Source organism: Pristiophorus japonicus, chromosome 10 (genome assembly GCF_044704955.1).
Source record: "Pristiophorus japonicus isolate sPriJap1 chromosome 10, sPriJap1.hap1, whole genome shotgun sequence".
Classification (NCBI taxonomy): Eukaryota; Metazoa; Chordata; class Chondrichthyes; family Pristiophoridae; genus Pristiophorus; species Pristiophorus japonicus.
In genome coordinates this window covers 30,301,861-30,325,283 of record NC_091986.1, presented here as the reverse complement: position 1 = coordinate 30,325,283, position 23,423 = coordinate 30,301,861, and the positions used below count along the sequence as shown (strand labels likewise).

Below are 23,423 nucleotides of genomic sequence, written 5' to 3'. Positions count from 1 at the left end.
CACACACACACACACACCCTGACCCACCTGGCATCAAAGCGCAGTTAGGCAGCCAAGAAATATCAATACCTAGTATTAGATTTCAGACCGTGTACTGGGAGGAAACTCATTTCATGACACAACCGCCTTTCACAAAGTCTGTGGAGGAGATCAAGGCAATGTGGGGGCCCTTGTTAAAAACTGTACAAAATGAATGTTTGTCTTTTGACGATTTAAATACATCTCGCTGGACAAACACGTTTAAGTGTGATTTATTTTCTTTTTCAAATTACTCTGTCACTGTTTCTCAATTGCTGCAGGCAGCCACCTGGATTACTCACTTAATGTCCAACCTCAGGCCAAGCCAAAACAGCCTCACACGATTGTCTCACCCAACTTATTAGTGGAGCACCAGCTCCGCGACGGGGGTCAAAGGTTTTGTTTCAGTATGTATTATCTTACAAGATCATTTTTACTCAAATTGGAGAAAAAAAACAGCCAAGAAACTGATAATAAACAAACTATTATTGCCTGAGGCTCTGAGCCAGTTAATACACTTTCACTGAAGTTTTCTTTCAACTGTTGCTGGACAAGGAAAAAAGAAATTTTGAATTACACCCATGTTCAATCCTTAAAACTGACATTGCATTTCATCTCAAACCCCCAGCCAAAGGAAAGACAAAAGACTGATTGTCTTTTGGTGCTTCATTTCACATGAAACAATGCAGACTTTTGGAGCTGATGAGAAACCACCTTAGATACAGAGGTGACATTCGGTTAGAGAGAAATCTAACCGATGCAAATGCTCACTGTATCTTTTAGATTCAGTAACTATTTCTCACGATTATAAGCAGAAGTCTTCTTACCAGATCCAATAAGTAATTTCTTCAGGAAAATACAGGCGCAAAACTGACCAGTCCAACTTTTGCTCCATGGTAAAGCAAGCAGTGTTGGAAATTACACGCTTTGGTGCTCGTTGGCCATGATCCCTTGTATCCACTTGCATTACACATGATGCCATTTTCATCGATCTTAAAAGAGCCTGCAATAGCTTTGTAAATTATCACACAACTCCAAATCTACAAGAATCTGACAAATTCACAAGTAAATGTGAATCCATCTGTTGCTACTATTGTACAAAACAGGTTAGTGGGCATCATCCAGATGGCTTGGCCCTCCCATTGCGGACGGCAAGCTTACAGTCAGCCCAAATGTCCACCCGATCAAAATCACCCCATAATGCCCACAGCCATTTGACTTGTGTTTATAAGGATCAAACGGGTGGACACTACCACAAAACTGCAAAACATCTGTTCCCAACACACTACCAGAAATCGGGCTGATGTACACCGTTAGCAAACAAAAATATGCAACTGCTTGCATTTATAGGACACCTTCAATGTCGAGAAACTTCTCATGGCATTTCACAGAAGAGGACTAAGACACAAATCGACACTGAACCAAAGTACACCTTGACTCATATACCTGTGTATAACGTATACCTGCGCCAGCCTTGGCTCAGTTGGTAACACTCTTGTCTCAGCCAGAAGGTAGTGAGTTCAAGTCCCACTCCAGAGACGTGAGCACATAATCTAGGCTGACACTCCAGTGCAGTACCAAGGGAGCTCCACTGCACTGTCAGAGATGCTGTCGTTCGGATGAGACATTAAACCAAAGCCCTGTCTTCTCTCTCAGGTGGACATCAACGATCCCATGGCAGTATTTCTAAGAAGAGCAGGGGAGTTATCCCTCGTGCCTTGGCCAATATTTATCCCTTAACCATCATCATCACATTGCTGTTTTTTGGGAGCTTGCTGTGCACAAACTGGCTGCCACATTTCCTACATGATAACAGTGACTACACTTCAAAAGTATTTCATTGGCTGCAAAGCACTTTGAGACGTCCTGAGGTTGTGAAAGATGCTATATAATTGCAAGTCTTTCTTTATGTGCTTGGATGAAATTTCGGCATTGGTTATTTCAACAAAGTCGGGTACACACAGAGATTTTATCCAAATGCATTCACCAGTTTTCTACAAATAGCGCACGGAACAAGTTGTATCCCTTTGTGTTCCACATCTCACTCCTCTGTTTTTTTAAGCCCTCACTAAAAAAGGAAATAAAGAAACAATGGCACTGGGAGTGGGGGGTTGTACATCAAAGGGAAAAGCTTCCTCCGTTAATTACATTGGTCACTCAGGAACAGACAAGTGATCGTTATGACTTTGCCTGTGGAAAAAACGTATTACATGGAGGAATTCTGCACCCTCCCGCCCCCCCCCACCCCACCCGCCCCCCCCCGCCACCACCCCACTTGATGCTTCGCACCTAAACAAAAAATTATGAAAAATCTAAACTAGAAAGTGAAATAGATGATAAAATTCAGATTATACAGAGACAAATTCAACCCTACACGCGGGGCGGAAATTGGGCAGGCGGGCAGTTTGATTCAGCAACATCCCACTTCATGTCCACGCTCTTCTATTTTAACCTGTTGTTCTGATCAGGCAGCAGTGACACCCGTCTGAAACCGGCGGGATCCTTCTTTACATATGCAAATTGGGGATCGGTGATGTAATTGGGACCCCCAATGCAATTTTAATCGGAAGCTTTCCCACCAGGTGAAACCAGCAAGAAGAGTGAGCTGAGCCCACAAGAGGCCCAAACAGATACGTTTTTTTTTAAAACCTTTTTTTTTTAAACTAACATTCCTTGTGGCACCGGGAGGAGCCTCCCCTCGCCTGGGCTACTCTCCCGCATGACCCTCCTGAAACTCCCTCCCGGGATTTGCCCGAGTGCCGGCAATCAGTCCTGACCTCCAGCCACTTCCCGGGAGGTAAAATCCCTCGGGCCTCACACTGCCGAGGTCAGAGGGGCTTGGCACTCGCCTCACCACCCTGTGCCCACCTTATGTTGGCCTATAATATCTGTCTTGACTCCTATTGCAGGTCGGTCTTTTTGTTAAAACTACAGTCATAGGTCTGAACTGTTTGTCAGTCACACCTTTGCGTAGTTAGAGGACAAGAACAATGGTGCATGAAGGTGTGAATTGCACGCCAATTTTCCACGAGTGTAAAAATGGAAATTGAAATAAAATTTAAAAAACAACTTAATCGGTTAAATTGGAGATTGAGTAGAAAAGAAACTCCACCCCCACCATGACCTGCGTAGTGTGGCTGCAGTGTGTACTAGCTACAGGATACACTGCAGAAACTCGCCAAGACTTCATTGGAAGCAACTCCCAAAAGGGCTTGCTCCGTCCACTCCACGCATCGACCTGGTATTGCAGTGTTTCCAGGAAGGTGCAGCTTCCCCTCTCGGCCTTTTGGCTAAGATCAAGTGTAGTAGCGCAAAGTGATCTTTGGCGCTGGAGTTGATCTGACAAGAATGGGAAAAAAAAATAAAAAATACTGCCCCCACCCAAGAATATATGCTCCATTATTTTGAAGTTAGAAGGAATCCTGCTGGATGCCTGATAAGTCAGGTTTCCCAACCAGATGGGCCTGCCCAGGTGTCATATACGGTGGGTCTGTGGTCATGGCCAGTGTATGCCGTGCCTCCGGTACGTTGATGCCAGCACTCCAACATGCTTGAAAAGCTCGGTAGCAGCTGGGAATGAGAAAACTTATTGTTTAAAAAAAATAGTGGCTCCGATAGTCCCGGGGAGACAGGGTGGGTGAGGGGGAGCACAGAGGCAGGAGGAATCCTTGGGAGGCCAGAGATGTGGAAGTCCTGCTGAAGTTAACGGCATGACCTCATTCTAATTTCCTTCTTCCAGTTAGAATCAATGGGCCCAAAATTAGTGGCTTTACTGCCCACTGCCACCGACTTTTTCCCCCCACTCTCCCCTCGGTCACAGATTCCTCTTGGTCTGCTGCCGGTAGGAGGGAGTACCGCCGGGAACAGCCCGCTGATGGCCAAGCCATGTAAGTGACCTCCCGTCCCTCGAGCTGCCATATTGGTATGGGCGGAAGTCGGCGGCAGCAGGGGAAGGACCGCTGCGTGGAGGCAGATCCAATCCCGCCGGTAATTAAGAAGACCTGCAAAAAAAGGTTAGTGAACATTTAAAATTTTTTTTTTAGTATTTGGGATCCCCTGCAGGTGTTATGGTGTTTTTTTTTATCGTGAAGATTTTTATTTTTTAGTGCTCCCCCCCTCCCTGGGCCCGACTCAATCCTCGGCAGCACTTTGACGAGGAACGCATTTGCCGCGGAGATTGAGAACTCCAGCCTACTGCTGCCCAGATTGACGGCGTAAGCCGTTATTTGGCCGCCAGGCAGTACTGCCAACTCTTTTAGAGGGATCTTCCTGGCAAAGTGCCGCCCAGTCTCTTGGCGGCCATCGGCAGTCCTTTGGGCCACAATTGGCCGGGGTACTTGGCTTCCACCAAGTTCGGGCCCATAGAATCATGGAATGGTTATCGCACAGAAGGAGGCCATTCGGCCCGTCGAGCCCGTGCCAGATCTCTGCAAGAGCACTTCCGCTGGTCCCACGCCCCCACCTGGCAGCCGGCTAGACCATAGACTGACAGACTGGACGGCTGTCGGGCGGGGAGACCGTTGGGGATGGTCCGCAGCAATCGGGAGGTTGCGATCAGGGATTGGGATCGGGCCTTAGTGGGGGGAGCCGAGCATGGAAATGGCAAGGGAGGGAGAGATCGGGGTTGGAGATGGGTGGGGGGGGGGCAACGGGGAGAGGTCGCCGATCGTGGCAATGAGGACAGGCTGCACTCGGCAGAAGGCTACCTTGAGAGGCCGGGTGGCGGGGGAGCACTCCTGCTTCTCTTGGCCCACATGGAGTGCCATAAAATTCACTAGCCCACTGGAGCCGGCAGTCCTCACCTCCATTCCCGAACCCTGGCAGCTGTTAAAAATGTAATCAGGCTCCCTTCTGCACAGTGGGCGCCTGATTTAAATATGATGATGAGGTAGCCCGCATCTCCATGATGGGACACACACACACCTCGCAAGCAGCCACCATAAAATTGGTGGTAGGTGCGTATGCAGTGGGTTGCAGACGCATTCCGCAATACTGAATTTTTTTAATACCCTTCCTGGAGGTAATATTGGGGCAAGTGTTTCTTTTTGGGGCTAAAAGTAATTTTTTCCTTCTTGCACACGGTAGGAATTTTTATGTCGATGGCAATTTCTTCCTTTTATAAATCGCCATATTTATAAAACCCCATTAAGACCAGAGGGTATACATATTAGAAATGGATGAACAGGCTGGGTCTCTTTTTCGGAAAATAAAGGCTGAGGGGTGACCTAATAGAGCTCTGTAAAATTATGAAAGGTTTTGATAGAGCGGATACAGAGAGAATGTTTCCACTTGTGGGGAAGAGCATAACTAGAGGCCATCAATATAAGATAGTCACCAAGAAATCCAATAGGGAATTCGGAAGAAACTTATTTACCCAGTGAGAATGTGGAACTCGCTACCAGAGGGAGTGGTTGAAGCGAATAGTGTAGATGCATTTAAGGGGGGGCTAGACAACGGAATAGAAGGTTATGTGGATAGATTTAGTTGAGGAAAGACAGGAGGAGTCTTGAGTGAAGCATAAATGTTGGCATTGACTGATTGGGCTGAATGGCCTGTTTCTGTGTTGCATATTCTATATACTATGTAATGCAATCCATATACCTCCATCTCACAAGTTGCCAACCTCCCTGTTATTACCAATAATGCAACCATAAATGACTGTGGTTTGCAACAAAAATTGCTGCCAAAATCTCTGAATGAATTGCGAATCACTTAGCTTGTCTTATCTCAGAACGGCTTATTGTGCAATGGGAGGTTCAATGGTCATACTGCAGATTGGTTGACATTCTGATTTTGCAAAGTACATGGTGCAATAATGTGTTAAATAGCACTAATGGCACTGTAGCAGCACGAGGAGTGAACTGTCAGAGGGCAGGTCATTTCCAGGCTGCTCATGTCAAGTTCCTAGCAGAGTGACATTGATGGAGAGGCTTGGAAGGCGATGCCCGTTCCCCCTGAGAAGTTGGGGGCTGAAGCTTGATACCAGGAGATCTGGATATGAAATTTAGAAAAGAACTCAAAGACAGTTTATTCAAAAAACATCTAAATTGGTAACCATTAATACAGTGTACGGCACCTTTCCGTGCAAGCACAGGAGATGCAACACCTGCCCTTTTACCTCCTCCCTTCCCACTATCCAGGGTTCCAAACACTCCTTCCAGGTGAAACGCCGATTTACTTGTACTTCTTGCAATTTAGTATACTGTATTCACTGCTCACAATGCAGTCTCCTCTACACTCGGGAGACCAAACGCAGATTAGGTGACCACTTGGCGAAACACCTCCGTTCAGTCCGCAAACGGGAACCCGAGCTTCTGGTCGCCTGTTAATTTAATTCTCCACTCTGCTTGCACGCTGACCTCTCTGTTCTCAGCCTCTTACACTGTTTCAACAAAGCTCAATATAAGTTCGAGGAATAGCTCCTCATCTTTCGGTTAGGCACTTTACAGCCTTCTGGACTCAACATCGAGTTCAACAATTTCAAACCATAAACTCAGCCCATATTTGTTCATATGACAGCTGTTGATGATTCTGCCATTTCCATTTACACCTCTTCTATACTCTTCTTTTGTTTCATTACTTGTTCCATTACCATCTCCTTTCGCCTTGCACCATCATCCCCTTTGTCATTTAATCTTACCCGCCTTCCACCCTATCACAGACCTTCTCTTTTGTTCTTTCCTCCCCTACCCTCTTTCCCTGCCCCTGCAATTGCTTAAAATCTGTTACATCTCAAATGTTTTCCAGTTCTGATGAAAGCACATCGACCTGAAACGTTCACTCTGTTTCTCCCTCCACAGATGCTGCCTGACCTGCTGAGTATTTCGAGCATTTTCTGTTTTTATTTGCCGAAGGATACGGAGACAGGGTGCGATGAAGTCAGGTGGGAGGAAGCTTGTGTGGAGCATAAACACCGGCACAGACCAGTTGGGCTGAATGGCCTGTTTCTGTGTTGTAAATTCCATGCAATGGCTTTGTGGGTAGTGTGCTATTGAATCAAACAAATCCAAAAAGTTGGGTGTTCCATTCCTGATATGTGCTAAATTAACCAATCTCTATTAAGTTTAATTGGAGGCAAAGTAACTGTACTTGCACTGTGCAGGATAAAAACATGGGGCAATTCCACTCTCCAGATCAACCCTGATGAATGCATTTCTCTGTGGATATCAAGTGAGAATACAGTTGGCCTCGGGAATAATTGCGCTCATTATCAACTATTGCCTTGACAGTGCCCAGGCTAAAACATGAAAAATGACTACCTGGGTGAGGGACTGGAGGGCCTCTTGTACCCGTGAAGTAGCACGAGTCATAACCTTGAGGAGAAAAAAAAGTCACAATGTCAGAGAGGAGAGATATATGTATAGAAATAAAATTCAAAGTGGGTTACATCTAGTTGAAACGTCATTAGCAGCACATGTGCCTTAAAACCACTCCATGCTATGCACTTCCAATCTGAGATGGTTGTTTTGTCCAGAATTGCTTTGCTCAGGAATTCGACAGCCTCATTGCCCTGATAGTAAGGTAAGTCTCATTGGCAACTATAATGTGCTTGCTCATGTTTGCAGTTAAATCAGCAGGCTCAACTTTTCTTACACTCTTTGGAGCACCTTCCCTGCCCAGAATGTGGGAAATGTGTAGCGACTGATTTAACTGTTGACACAAAGAAATGATTCGCTTGCTGCTCTCGAGTTGTCCGCGTTTGTAGTTCAATTAGCTGATTCAAATTCCCGATGCTCTGCGGAGCTGCTGTGACTCACAGAATGGCTCTCGATCATTGGAAATGTGAACCTGCAGATCTTAGTGTGCACACAGCCACTGATATCTCCCTGGGAGGTCCCTTATTCTTCAACGCTGCCTTTATCCGAACTTCAAACCATTGGGAAGCTAAACTATCAATGTCAATAGTGGTTCTCAGAATCTGTTTTCATGTACTATGTATGTTGGCTTTGAGACTGTAGTATGAGTGAATGGGAACATAAGTGGGCTGACTACATGCATGGAGCAGGTATATGTACAATGTGATTCAGTCCAACTCCCCTCATGTTTCCTATAACTCAATGCCTATGTGATATATATTCATCTCACATTGATATATCAAGGGTATTCTGAACAACAGTAGCAAAGGAATGACATAGGTGAAAGGTGATCCCAAAGACTAATACTAGAGTATCAGGAATTATCAAAGAGAATTTAAGTTCCTTATTGCCCATTTAGTCTTACAATATTGTTGATAAATACATTAATATTTTGTATTGAGCTCTAAACAAATGTATAGAGTTGCCTGGTAGGTTTGTGGCTATTAAAGCTTTTAACCACAACACAGAAAGATTATCCAACCTCTTCATGATTTTTTTGTGCCCAAGAGTCTCGGGAGGGTGGGGGCGGGGTGCTAAAATTAGACTTCAGTGATAGCGAATTGTCAAACAATTTTACACACCACCCAATTGTGCTTTTAATTGTCAATGGTAAAGGAAATTGAGCGGGCTGTAAAGTGGGCTGCCAATTTGCCAACCCTCCTGATAAACTCGAATTTCAACCCCTCGGTTTCCCAGTCCATATTATTCTGTTTATACAAATAAAGTTGTAGGTGTGTGAATTAGTTAAGCTGGATTTGTCATATCATCTGAACTGTTTCAAAGAAAAAATATCCTTATGCTTACTGGTGTGTCTCAGTCACAAGGGGATGATTTTAACGTGTCCCAACTGGTGCAAATGGAGCGACGATATGGTTAAAATGGCAGTGCCCTATTCGCACCTCCATTGCCGCTGCCACCATTTTGAAAACGGCCTACCCATGGGCGGCCAATGCGCCTGCCCATTTCAGGCAGTAGAACCATTTTAATATGCAAATTGGAGATCTATGCTGCACTTGAACCCCATGCCATTTTAGGAGGGAACTGTTGGAGCATGCTCTGTGCACTCTCTGATCGGTTCCACTGGGAACAAAGCCAGAGAGGCCCAGCAAAGGGAAGTTCAAAATTACTTTTGTGCGGCCAGGAGGAGCAGGAGTGCTGGGAGTAAGGGTATTTTAAAGACACGAGAAGCTCATTACGTTCTGTGGATGCATCCTGCATTTTTGCTACATACGAATGACTTAACAAAGGTGATATCGAGTAGACTGTCATGAATAGTTCTTCCTAATCAATGAGACAGCCATGGCAAAGGTTTTTAGATCTATCTTCAGGAGCTTTGAAGCTCCAGTCAATGAATGAGACTTTAAACAAATATATATATTATTCATTCACGGGATGTGGCCATCATTGGCAAAGCCAGCGTTTATTTCCCATCCCTAATTGCTCTTGAGAAGGTGGTGGTGAATCGCTGCAGTCCGTGTGGTGAAGGTACTCCCACAGTGCTGTTAGGTAGGGAGTTCCAGGATCGTGATCCAGCGACGGTGAAGGAACGGCAATATCTGTCCAAGTCAGGATGGTGTGTGACTTGGAGAGGAACGTGGAAGTTTTGATGATCCCATTGTCCTTTTAGGTGCTGGAGGCTACGGTTTTGGGAGGAGCCCTTCATGCAAAGGTTTGCTCAGAAAAAGAAACAAAATTGCGGAAATGTGATGCCAAAGTACTGATTGAAATCCTGAAGTCCAATGGAATAAAAAGGAATTTGGCTTATTCAGTCACCTTGAAGCAATGGCCTTGGTCATTGCAGGACTGTTTTTCAGGCGCCTGTTTTATCTTCGAGCTGTCACCTATTTAAGAGCTGTGTCAGCTATTTTGAAGCTGTTTGTCAGCTTTACTGACTTCAGGAAGTAGTCATGAATGACATCTCCATTTCTAACATGTTAGGTTTACATGACAGTTTAGTTTAAAAGAAACTTCCCATTAAAGCAATGAAGACAGTTAAGCTCCTTTGGCTTTGTTTCAGGATGAGCACTTACATAAATTATGGAAAGTAGACCACTTCGCAATTGTTTAATATGAGGATAAATAATAGACTCATCAGGGTAAGATTTTCCATGCACGCTCTACCTGCTTTTATGATTTAGCTGCAAGTGGTAAATAGAGGCGATCCCAGAAAAGCCTGGAAGAAGTGAACATCGGAAAGTTGGGTGGGCCGGAGACGATCCCGGTTTTCCGATAGTTATTGTGCCCAGTGAACTTGGGTGTAGGCCTCGGAAAACCTCCAAGAAAGAAATCTAGCTGAGTAGCACAGATGAGGACATAAAAGTAATTACAGTGAAATTAATATACTTCAAGTCCATCATCTGAACTGCACAATTAGATCATTGCTGGTAGACTCAAGAATGCCTGTTATTTTATTCTAGAATGCTGCACTATTGGAGGGGCAGTACTCAGAGAGCACTGCACTGTCGGAGGGGCAGTATTGAGGGAGTGCTGCACTGTCGGAGGGGCAGTACTGAGGGAGCGCTGCACTGTTGAAGGGGTAGTGCTGAGGCAGTGCTGCACTGTCGGAGGGGAGGTACTGAGGGAGCGCTGCACTGTTGAAAGGGCAGTGCTGAGGCAGCGCTGCACTGTCGGAGGTGCAATACTGAGAGAGCGCTGCACTGTCGGAGGTGCAATACTGAGGGAGCGCTGCACTGTCGGAAGGGCGGTGCTAAGGGAGTGCTAAACTGTTGAAGGGGCAGTACTGAGGAAGCCCTGCACTGTCAGAGAGGCAGTACTGAGGAAGTGCTGCACTGTCGGAGGGGCGGTGCTAAGGGAGTGTTACACTGTCGAAGGGGCAGTACTAAGGGAGCACTGCACTGTCAGAGGGGGCGGTGTTGAGGGAGCACTGCACTGTCAGGGGGGATGTACTGAGGGAGCACTGCACTGTCGGAGGGGCAGTACTGAGGGAGCACTGCACTGTCGGAGGGGCGGAGCTAAGGGAGCGCTACACTGTCAGAGGGGCAGTACTGAGGGAGCACTGCACTGTCGGAGGGGCAGTACTGAGGGAGCACTGCACTGTCGGAGGTGCCACCTTTCGAATGTGACGTTAGGGCGAAGCCCCCGTCTGCCCTCTCTGTGGAGAGGATGGATGCGGAGAATCCCACGGCTATTGTTGGAAGGTGAAGCAAGGGTCAAGTCTCCACGGTGTCCTTGGGCCAGCTTTTGTTCCTTAACCAACAGCACTTAAAACAGAACTAGGGGGACATCAATATAAGATAGTCACTAATAAATCCAATAGGGAACTCAGGAGAGACTTCTTTAACCAGAGAGTGGTGAGAATGTGGAACTTGCTACCGTAGGGAGTGGTTGAGATGAATAGCATGGATGCATTTAAGGGGAAGCTGGATAAACACATGAGGGAGAAAGGAGTAGAAGGATATGTTGATGGGGTGAGATTGTAGTATGGTGGGAGGAGGCTCGTGCAGAGCATAAACACTGACATAGGCCTGTTGGGCTGAATGTCCTGTTTCTGTACTATAAATTCTGTGCAATAACATGGAGTTGGTAAGGGCGTAACTATTTTGGTTCATCTTAGGCTGGAATCAGGTGTCAAAGTATAAATGGAAAATGACGATGCTCCAAATCAATGTCCTCTTTGGTTGATTAATGATGACAATGTAGTTACTGAAAATTTACTAAATTAGGGGTAGATTTTTCAATGATTCAACCAGATGTTGGAAAATCTATATTTTAACACAGTCAGTTTATGTTATATACTGTTAATTTGTTGGGGTGGTTTTAGTCAGTCTCAGGGTTCATATTGTTGATGTTTGTAGCTGTAAGCATGAACTTGTTGGGCCAAATGGCCTGTTTTTGTCAGTATATCCTATGTAATCCTATACAATCTTCAGCAACCAACACACTCCATATTTGACATGCAATGATGTCCACACCAAAGTATTCATGATTTCAATGTCATTACCACAATATGTAGATATTGCAGAGATAAAGAGAAGCGGATCTCAACTGTTATTTGACACCACACCTGTTGCATAAATCAAGCTACATCAAACTTATTGGAGAAGACTGGATCCTTTTACAAAGGTCTGTCGAGGCACTTTGATTTCCCATACATTTGTATAGCAGCCAGTATAAATGAATTGTGGCTCTGCTGTTACTATTTGATGTTGACTGTGTTCAGTAAATCACTAGGCTCTCGGCTTTCAGTATTCCATTGTCAGATTCATTCAGGGACAGGATCAGACAAACAGGGTTAAAAGACATCTGCGAATCCTGCCTTTCTAACTGCACTCATTCAATACACCATATCTCTAACCTTCATCTTCTCGTGACCAAAAATTTTGAATCATTGCGACACACAAGGAGGCCATTTGGCCCACTGGTCTGTGCCGGTCGAGAAAGAGCTACCCAGCCTAATCCCATCTTCCAGCACAAGGTCTGTAGCCCTGTAGATTACAGCTCTTTAAGTGCACATCCAAGTACTTTTTAAATGTGATGAGGGTTTCTGCCTCTACCACCTTTTCAGGCAGTGAGTTCCAGACTCCCACCACCCTCTGGGTGAAGAAATGTCTCCTCATCTCCCCTTTAAACCTTCTACCAATTACTTTAAATCTATGCCCCTTGGTTATGGACTCCTCTGCTAAGGAAAATAGGTCCTTCCTATCCACTCCATCTAGGCCCCTCATAATTTTATAGACCTCAATTAAATCTCTCCTCAGCCTCCTCTGTTCCAAGAAAATTAACCCCAGCCTATCCAATCTTTCCTCATAGCTAAAGTTTTCTGTGCTGCATTTTATTTGCAAGGTCCAGACTGTGCGCATACATTAATTTAAAAATCGCACACCGCCTGCACAAATCACCTGCCAGACTTTAATATGGAAAAGGCATCGAGAGAAAGGGGAAACTAAATGCATCATCAATCACAAAAAAAAATTATTCCAAATCAACTATGAATTGTAGCTTTTTAAATAAAAATGGTTACCGGTCAGGTTATGTTGGTGGATCAGTTGGTAAAGTCAGCCTTAAATAAACAGCCCAAAAGGTTCTGGGTTCAACTGCTGGCCTGTGCTGAATCAGCAGATCTTACTCAGATAGGTTAGATCTGAACCAGCTTTTTGCCAGCACATCATCATTCACTAAAACAAATAAAGAAGTGATTTTATTTAACCAAAACATGCATTTATCAGGGTATTTACCACTTAAGACCTTTTTTGGTGTAATGTATGCTCACAGGTTTGTAGAGCTGTTGCTCTTCCATTATTTGAAGGGGCTGCTCCTTGATTTTTGGCTGTACTTCAGTCCCACGCTCCTGATCTTTGGGCACCCGGTGCAGAGGGGAACAGGCAGGTAGGAGGGTCTCCTCGTGGGACTGCTCCTGGGCCTGGCCAAGGTGGCCATTAACTGGTCCAGGCAGCGGGCGGTCGAGGGGGTCGTTCAGCCTGACTGCCTGCCTCTCTTCCGCAGCTAAGTTCACGTCACGATGTCCCTGGAGATGGAACACGCGGTGTCCACCGGTATGCTCGCGTCGCGGCCGTCTGCGAGAGGTGGGCACTGGAGGGATTGGAGTGCATCATCACCCCCGGCAACCAAATTTTAGTTTGATCTAGGTCTCGTTAAAGTTTTATTTGGAAATTTGTGGGTTCTAGTGCCCTTGCCAAAAGGGGGCACTTGACTTAAAGTTCTACTTAAAATAGTTGTAGAGCTGTTGCATTGTGAGTGGCTTAGTCAGTCACATGACGTTTACAAGACTCAATAAAACCCCAGTCAGTTGGGCCTAGGTCATCCACGATGAGGTATGCAGTTGTGAGCCAAGTGGATGAACTGGTAATGTTTAGTGTGATTGTTAAACCCTTGTTAATAAAGCAACTAGTTCTTAGTGTTGCTATGAATTCTTCAGCAAAGAACCCATGAAGCAAATACATTATATTTGGGAAGTTCAAAGTGCTGGAGCTCCCTCCATGATGACAGCACTGTGAGAGTACCTTCACCACACAGATTGCAGCGGTTCAACAAGACAGCTCACTACCACCTTCTCAAGGGCAATTAGGGATGGGCAATAAATGCTGGCCTTGTCAGCGATGTCCACATCCCGGAAAAAAAAAAGAGTGCTGTTAGCACTGGGCAAAATTGGGACCTACAATGCAGTATTTTCCCAATTCAGCCAGCATTAAGCGTTTGCTGATCAAGTATAACACAGCTCCCTTTACTCTTTTCCAGCAAAGTCTTTTAACCCTCATTTCAGAAAAACAACTCCATCTTTAGCAGTGTAATAATTCTACTTCACATACCAGCCATCCCTACTAGGAATGGAATTACAACCATCCAAACTCAATTCAAGAAGATATTTAACTATCACATAAGACTACAGTTCATCTACCTTGGTTTGATTATGTAATCAGCTGGTAGAACATATCAGATCCCCCGTATTTTTATTAGGTCAAATATTTGAATTACATTTTCTAATTTCTCGAGGTTTACTGCCTCTATTCCAAATTGATAACCCTATATCTTATGCTGATCTCATTTTGTTCAATCCATTCTGGTCTCCCATCCCTTCATTCCACAACCTCTCACAGACATCTGTTACAAGCCCACTAACTCGCACAGCTACTTAGATTATGTTTCTTCCTAGCCCGTTCCCTGTAAAGACTCCATCCTTTTTTTAACCAATGTCTTTAATCTCTGTCATATCCCAGTCCAATATCTCCACTTTCCACACCAGAGATTCTGAAACATTCTCCTTTTTCCTCAGCTGATGCTTCCCCTTGGTTGTAGTGCTTGACCATATCTGATCCATTTCCAACACATCCGCTTTCAACCCCTCTCTCTCCTCTCAGCAACAATAGAGTCTACCTTCTAAGCCACTAGTCTCAGTATTCACAAGATAATGTTCCACCAAGCACATCTTCCCCTCATTTCCCCTCTCTCTCTAATTTCAAATGGGAGCGTTCTCCTCAGATTAATTCTTCGATCACCTTGACATCCTCCTGCTCTTCCCCTCTCACTTTCCCATGCAATTATAGCATTCATTCATCTCTTTCTACACCACTGTCCACGGCCTCAAACAAGTCTGCCGTGTGACACAGTGACCCAATGTTGCTCACATTGGGAATACCAAATGCAGACTTAATGACCACTTTGCCAAGCATCTCCAACTTACTTGCAAGAATGATCCTGACTGCACTGTGACTCACTATGTCAACTCGGCCTCTTCATTCACACTTTGACCGATCCATCTTTAGTCCTTAAACTGTCCAATCAAGCTCTAATAGTGACGGTAATTTTCTGAGTGTCAACCGGTAGTGAGAAACCTCATCCACCACCCGTGTGTACTTGAAAATTAGTCCAATATCTCATCTTTCTCCCGAGTGCTCTGCAGCCCTGTCAAAACGTGGACATTTATAACATCAGATTTTAGCTATCACCCATTTTCTTAAGAGTCAGGGAGTGTTAGGGATGTGCAGCAAGTGCGTTCACATGGAGGCAGGGGTGGGGGGATAGATTGACACTTATCAGAACACAGACCTGATGGGGAACCTACAGCTGGCAAATTGCAAAGTATTACAATCTATTTTCAGCACAGAAACAGACCAACAGGTCCATGCCAGTGTTTATGCTCCATGCGAGTCTCCTCCTATGCCTATTCATCTAACCTCATCAATATATCCTTCTATTTCTTTCTCCCTCAGGCACTTATCTAGCTTCCCATTGAATGCATCTGTGCTATTCGCCCAACTACTCCATGTGGTAGCGAGTTGCACGTTCTGACCACTCTCTGGGTAAAGAGGTTTACCCTGAATTATTGGAATCATGACTGACTATTTTATATTTATGTCCTCTAGCTTTGGTTGCCACCACAAGTGGAAACATCTTCTCTACATCTGCCCTAAAAAACACTTTCCTCATCTTGAATCCCTCCATCAGGTCACCCTGCTCAGTCTTCTCTTTTCTAGAGAAATGAGCCCCAGCCTGTTGACCTTTCTAATCTCATTTAGAGTTCTTGAAGGCTTTGTTGTACATTTCAAGCATTTTCGGTTTTTATTTCTGAATGTTCCCCATTTTCTTTATGCTGTTTTTGTACAGGGAAAAACTCAATACAAGTACAAAATGGTCAGCATAAAAACATAGTGCAAAACTGAATAAAACCTCATCATAAAATTAATAGAAATATAGCTGTCCTAATTGCAAGGCAGTGTTTTGTGGCTTATAACCTTAGTTAAACCCCTTCATTAGATCGCCATCCTGTAATCACTTTTTGGTACCTATTACTGTACATATCGCAAGTCATTAACTCTAAAGTGCAGCTCCGCAAATACCAGAATAATTTGTTAGGAGCTTTATTTGTTTTAAAAAACTAATCTTCTCCCCTGTCTCGTCTGGTCTTATTAAAATCAGTGGGAGTCTGCCTCCCAGACTAATTGGTGGGAACAGCATTCCACTTGTTTTGATGGCATCAGGTCTATTGGAACTCCTGGGATTTTAAACGCAGATTGTCTTCAATGAATAAAAGACACCTCATTATTTTTAAGGAGGCAAACCACAGCATCAAAGTTTTAGCCAAGGAAAGTAAAGGACAACATCCAGACTGCTTCTGAGGCACCTAAACAATTGTCTGTTATTTCCTGGTGTAGTGGAGAAAATCGACAAAAACTAGAATCTCTCCGTTAAAATTAGCCGAACCTCTGCTGTCGGGTCCTAACTCCCACCAAGTCCCGTTCACCCATCGCCCCTGTGCTCGCTGACCTGCATTAGCTCCCGGTTGAGCTAAAAGCGTCAATTTTAAAATTCTCATCCTTGTTTTCAAATCCCTCCATGGCCTTGCCCCTGTCTATCTCTGTAACCTCCTCCAGCCCTACAATCCTCCAGGGTCTCTGCGCTCTTCCAATTCTAGACTCTTGCGCTTCCCCCGATTTTCATCACTCCAATGTTGGCGGCCGTGCCTTGAGTTGCCAATGCCTTAAGCTTTGGAATTCCCTCGCTAAACCTCACCGCCTCTCTCTCCTCCTTTAAGACACTCCTTAAAAGCTACCTCTTTAAACAAGCTGTCCTAAAATCTCCTTATTTGGTAGGGTGTCAACTTTTGTTTGATAACGCTCTTTGGAAGCACTTTGGGATGTTTTACAACATTAAAGACGCTATATAAATACAAGTTAGTGCTGCTGTTGTCAAGGCCCGTAGAAGTGCATTCATCACTGGCTGCATTCTTCAAGGCTCAGCAATCCAAAGTAAACCATCCAGTGCTGATTAAAAATTAAACTTCCCTGATCTTCCATCATTAAATCAAAGGAGACAAGAAGGAGTTTGAGCAGGAGGAGATGTCATTAAAGACGATCAAATAGCAGCCTGCTCCTCTTCACTGAGGGAGGTACAAATGACTAAGTACTTAAAATAGCAACAAAATGCTCTAAAGTGTATTGTGAGGCAGGAGCACAGCTTACTCAAGACACGTTTCAACAACACCTGCGAATATTTAACTGAAACCGGGATTAAGTAATCACCTGCCTTCAACAGCCATTTGTTCAGGTTTATTGAGATGATTTGTAATGAGAAACCAATGTACATTTGCATCCACTTGTTTTAAGCAAGCAAGCGATTTTTTTTGCTTGGCTTGTATTGACTGTTCATATCCTACTGTATTCTTTTTCATAACGTTGGTATTAACAATAAAATATTGGAAACGAGCACTGAATATCAATATATAAAGGCAGTATTATTGCAGCCTTGGGCATAACTATGTGAACAAAGGCAGCAGATCAACGGGTTGAGTTGAGTATAGAAATCACTACCCATGACCCTGACTCTGACCTGATCATGCTTTCGGCATTGTGTTGCCAACTCTCCAACCCTCCAGGATTGCCCGGGAGTCTCCAGGAACTGAAGGTTAATCTCCAGGTCGCTGCTGTGAGCAAGCCTCGGAGAAAAATCATAGGGGCAAAAAAATGTGGTTTATAAAAAATATATATTTGAGCACTTTCGTTTACTAGGACTGGTCACGAAAGAAAAAACCCATGGGATCCAAGGCAAAGTGCCACGTTAGATCCAAAATTGGCGCAGAGGCAGAAAGCAAAGGGTAATGGTTGATAGGTGTTTTTGGAAGGCTGTTTCCAGTGGAGTTCCACAGGGCTCAGTACTAGGTCCCTTGCTTTTTGTAGTATACATCAATGACTTGAACTTGAATGTAGCGGGTATGATTAAGAAGTTTGCAGATGATACAAAAATGGGCTGTGTGGTTCATAATGAAGAAGAAAGCTGTAGACTGCAGGAAGATATCATAAGAACATAAGAACATAAGAAATAGGAGCAAGAGTAGGCCATATGGCCCCTCGAGCCTGCTCCACCATTCAATAAGATCGTGGCTGATCAGATTATGGACTCAGGTGCACTTTCCCGCCAGCTCCCCATAACCCCTTATCCCCTTATCGTTTAAGAAACTGTCTATTTCTGTCTTAAATTTATTCAATGCTCCAGCTTCCACAGCTCTCTGAGGCAGCGAATTCGACAGATTTACAACCCTCTGAAAGAAGAAATTTCTCCTCATCTCAGTTTTAAATAGTCGGCCCCTTATTCTAAGATCATGCCCTCAAGTTCTAGTCTCCCTCATCAGTGGAAACATCCTCTCTGCATCCATCTTGTCAAGCTTCCTCATAATCTTATACGTTTCAATAAGATCACCTCTCATTCTTCTGCATTCCAATGAGTAGAGGCCCAACCTACTTAACCTTTCCTCATAAGTCAACCCCCTCATCTCCGGAATCAACCGAGTGAACCTTCTCTGAACTGCCTCCAAAGCAAGTATATCCTTTCGTAAATATGGAAACCAAAACTGCACGCAGTATTCCAGGTGTGGCCTCACCAATACCCTGTATAGCTGTAGCAAGACTTCCCAGCTTTTATACTCCATCCCCTTTGCGATAAAGGCCAAGATTCCATTGGTCTTCCTGATCATTTGCTGTACCTGCAAAATCCTTTTGTGTTTTATGCACAAGTACCCCCAGGTCCCGCTGTACTGCAGCACTTCGTAATCTTTCTCCATATCAATAATAACTCGCTCTTTGATTTTTTTTCTGCCAAAGTGCATGACCTCACACTTTCCAACATTGTACTCCATCTGCCAAATTTTTGCCCACTCACTTAGCCTGTCTATGTCCTTTTGCAGATTTTTTGTGTCCTCCTCACACATTGCTTTTCCTCCCATCTTTGTATCATTAGCAAACTTGGCTACGTTACACTCGGTCTCTTCCTCCAAGTCATTAATATAGATTGTAAATAAACTGGTCAGGTGGGCAGAACAGTGGCAAATGGAATTCAATCTGGAGAAGTGTGAGGTAATGCACGTGTTGAGGGCTAACAAGGTAAGGGACTACACATTAAATGGTAGGACATTGAGAAGTGTAGAGGAACAAAGGGACCTTGGAGTGCATGTCCGCAGAGCCCTGAAGGTAGCAGGTCAGGTAGATAAGATGGTTAAGAAGGCAGACGGAATGCTTGCGTTTATTAGTCGAGGCATAGAATACAAGAGCAGGGGGGTTATGCTTGAACTGTACAAAACATTAGTTAGGCTACAGCTAGAGTATTGCATGCAGTTCTGGTCACCACATTACAGGAAATATGTGATTGCACTGGAAACGGTACAGAGGAGATTTGCAAGGATGTTGCCTGGGTTGGAGAATTTTAGCTACGAGGAAAGATTGGATAGGCTGGGTTTGTTTTCTTTGGAACAGAGGAGGCTGAGGGGAGACATTATTGAGGTATATAAAATTATGAGGGACATAAGAACATAAGAATTAGGAACAGGAGTAGGCTATCTAGCCCCTCGAGCCTGCTCCGCCATTCAACAAGATCATGGCTGATCTGGCCGTGGACTCAGCTCCACTTACCCGCCCACTCCCCATAACCCTTAATTCCTTTATTGGTTAAAAATCTATCTATCTGTGATTTGAATACATTCAATGAGCTAACCTCAACTGCTTCCCTGGGCAGAGAATTCCACAGATTCACAACCCTCTGGGAGAAGAAATTCCTTCTCAACTCGGTTTTAAATTGGCTCCCCCGTATTTTGAGGCTGTGCCCCCTAGTTCTAGTCTCCCCGACCAGTGGAAACAACCTCTCTGCCTCTATCTTGTCTATCCCTTTCATTATTTTAAATGTTTCTATAAGATCCCCCCTCATCCTTCTGAACTCCAACGAGTAAAGACCCAGTCTACTCAATCTATCATCAGAAGGTAACCCCCTCATCTCCGGAATCAGCCGAGTGAATCGTCTCTGTACTCACTCCAAAGCTAGTATATCCTTCCTTAAGTAAGGTGACCAAAACTGCACGCAGTTCTCCAGGTACGGCCTCACCAATACCCTGTACCTAGATAGAGTGGAGAGGAAGAACCTATTTCCCTTAGCAGTGGGGTCAACAACCAGGGGGCATAGATTTAAAGCAATTGGTTGGAGGTTTGGAGGGGATTTGAGGGGAAATGTTTTCACCCAGAGGGTGGTGGGGGTATGGAAGTCACTGCCTGAAAGGGTGGTAGAGGCAGAAACCCTCACCACTTTTAAAAAGTATTTTGATATGCCCTTGAAATGCTGTAACCTAAAAGGCTGCGGACCAAGAGCTGGAAAATGGGATTAGGCTGGATAGCTCTTTGTTGGTCGGTGCGGACATGATGGGCCGAAATGGCCTCCTTCCGTGCTGTAAATTTCTATGATTCTATGATTCTACACTAGTTATAAAAATATCAAACTTGGTGGGGGAAGAAAGGCTTTTGACTGACAGTTAAGATTATCCAGTCAGGCAATGAAAAATATATTTGCTTTCCAATTGGTGAGGAAAGGTGGGGCACCGTGAGTATGGGCGTGTTGGGCAACCAATGGCGAGATTGTGGGGGCAGGGTGGTTGGAGTCAGAAAGTCATGTGATGACATCTTCAGGAATATGTCCAACCAAAGTTGGCAAGCCTATATGTGACGTTGCTTATTATCACTCTTTCCTGCTATTCCATTATCTGTGGCAACAGACAGTCACAAATGACAGATGACAACAAACTAGACATTGATGTTCAAACTCCAGGATGAAGGCCTGTGAGATGCACAGTGAAATAACTGATAGTGACACTCGAGAAGGAAAAATGACAGCTATTTTTCCCTATAGTTAAATAGATCTACAGGTAGCAAAAAGTGCCAAGAATCATTCGTGCTTGTATTAAATCAAGTTTTCTGCTAGTCCCAAAGGTATCTTCTTGCTCTCGCTTACTCTCATGGCAATAATTTTCAGGTAGGCTTACAGTGCACATTTCATAAGGATTGTTAGGTTGTGCATGCTGTTGGAACAGAAATAATTTTGCATAATTTACGTGCTTGCTGCAGTTATGGTCTGACATGCTACGCATAAGTGACGCAGAGATCCACTACCAGGGAACAGGCGTTGGGAGATTTAATCAGAATTTCTGTCTATGAATTTTAATCACTGTGGCAAAACAATGCCAATTTCTCATGATTGATTTGAGTCATTCTGAGCTGATGGTTGAACAGCAAATGTTCTATTATTGTTCCTTGTATTTTCAACTATTTACATATTTACACCTCGATTTCAAAATTCTCATCCTTATTTATAAATCCCTCCATGGCCTCACACCACCCTATCTCTATAATCTCCTCCAGTGACACAGCCCTTCGAGATGTCTGCGCTCCTCTAATTCTGCCCTCTTGAGCATCTCTGATTATAATCGTTCAACCATTGGTGCCTTCTGATGCCTAGGCCCTAAGCTCTGGAACTCCCTGCCTTAACCTCTTCACATCTCTGCCTCTCTTTCCTCCTTCAAGACATTCCTTAAAGCCTACCTCTTTGACCAAGCTTTTGGTCATCTGCCCTAATTTCTCCTTATGTGGCTCAGTGTCAAACTTTTTGTCTCATAATACTCCTGTGATGTGCCTTCAGATATTTCACTACGTTAAAGGCACTATATAAATACAAGTTGTTGTTGTTATAAATAACTCTCAGGGAAGCTAACCATTTGTTCGTTTTTTCAAAAGATTTGGCCTTAAAATAATAATTAGTAATGACATTGCAGTAGTCAGCTGCAAATGCAATCAGCAATAATTCAAAAGTAATAGTACACTTAACTATATTATCTTTTGCTTAATTCTTTCATCCATAGAGGTCTTATGGCTCCCCTCTGAATGCAAAGCTCAAATCAAATTATACAGTATTGTCTTCCTTAGTGTGTAACTATTTTCCACCGTTCAAATAAGCTTATTTGTAGTACAGACAGGTGCTGTGAAACTGCAGTAGTCATCCAAAAGGTAGTCAATTCTATATCACTAATCTGCACTGTTCCAGAGAGGACCCATTGTTACTATGAATATTGTAGCTTCAGGGTTTATGGTACTAGGCTAGCCATCCAGAAGTCAAAAGTTTCAATTCCAACATACTGAATTGTGAAATTAAATTAAACAATCGGATAATGAGCTATAAGCAAAATATGGGAAAGAGGGAGGGAAAGAGAGAAGAAAGGAGGGAAGGAAAAAAGGAAGGGAAAGGGGGAAGGGAAAGAGGGAGGGAAGGAATAGGTAAAAAAAAGAAAAGAAGGAAGGAATGAAGGACAGCCAATGGTCACGCAATTAAAACTGAGGAGCGCAGAGATCTTGGAGGGTTGCAGAGCGAGAGGAGGTTATAGTGATAAGGAGGGCGAGGCAATGGAGGACTCCACACTGTGTTTGATTCTTAATGCCTTTAGAGCATTAGTGGTAAACACTGTTGTCTATTCTTTGTCATCTATTTCCCAAGGATAAATTTAAAAAACACAGCTTTCATTTCATTTGCCTTCTGAAAAGACAATGGGCCATAATTGTTCTGTAGCACGGCATCAAACGGCATCTGCCATTAGCTGGACTTGCCATTGCAAGTGTAGGTTTTTAACCTTTTTGCAAGGCATGTTGTTGAAAGTGCGAGCTGATATTGCCACAGCGGGAGAAACAGAGCATTTGGGACCTGAGTGAACAGGACAAGCAACTGGGTATCTCCTTAACCAATCAGATTGAAGGATTATCAAATTACCAGTGCAAGGATGGAGAAGGAAGTGTAAATTAGTTTGGGTGAATTCAATGTCAAATCAGGTACGGGATGAGAAATAAAGAGAGGGAAAGAATAATTGGTTAAGAGAGAGAAAAAAAGATAGAAAGGCAAAATAAAAAAAATATAAAAATGAAATAGGTTACGTTAAAAATTTTTCAACAACAATTAAAACCTGAAGGAATGAGACTATAGTAGTTCACTTTCAGTGCGAGAGGTTGGTTGGCAATAATTAACACTCATCAAGTCATTAAAGGATACTTAGATTGAAATGGACACGACTTAACTTTCTCTGGTGAGTTTAGTTCATATCTACGATGCAAATATAACAGCTTTGCGTGATTCAATGCATTTCAATGGTGAGGCAAGCAGCGAGATGCCGTTTTTACGAAGCTATCAGCGGAGCAACGCATCTCGGACAGTAACTTTTGAATATTTGAGTTTAACCGCACATCTGCCACTCGCCTGAAGTTCATGTACCATTTGCACACC

At 44.0% G+C, this 23,423-nt stretch overlaps 1 protein-coding gene across 9 annotated transcripts in view; it reads right to left on the bottom strand.

Moving 5' to 3' along the window:
* dachc (dachshund c) overlaps positions 1-23,423 on the bottom strand; it is a 662,558-nt gene that overhangs the window by 375,835 nt on the left and 263,300 nt on the right. For 6 of the 9 annotated variants that reach the window (XM_070891740.1, XM_070891739.1, XM_070891746.1 and 3 more), the window contains exon 3: positions 7,278-7,331. The exons of the other annotated variants lie outside the window; for them this stretch is intronic. In XM_070891740.1, coding sequence (XP_070747841.1) covers positions 7,278-7,331 — 54 coding nt within the window. The remainder of the gene's footprint in view (positions 1-7,277; positions 7,332-23,423) is intronic. 9 annotated transcript variants of the gene reach the window in all.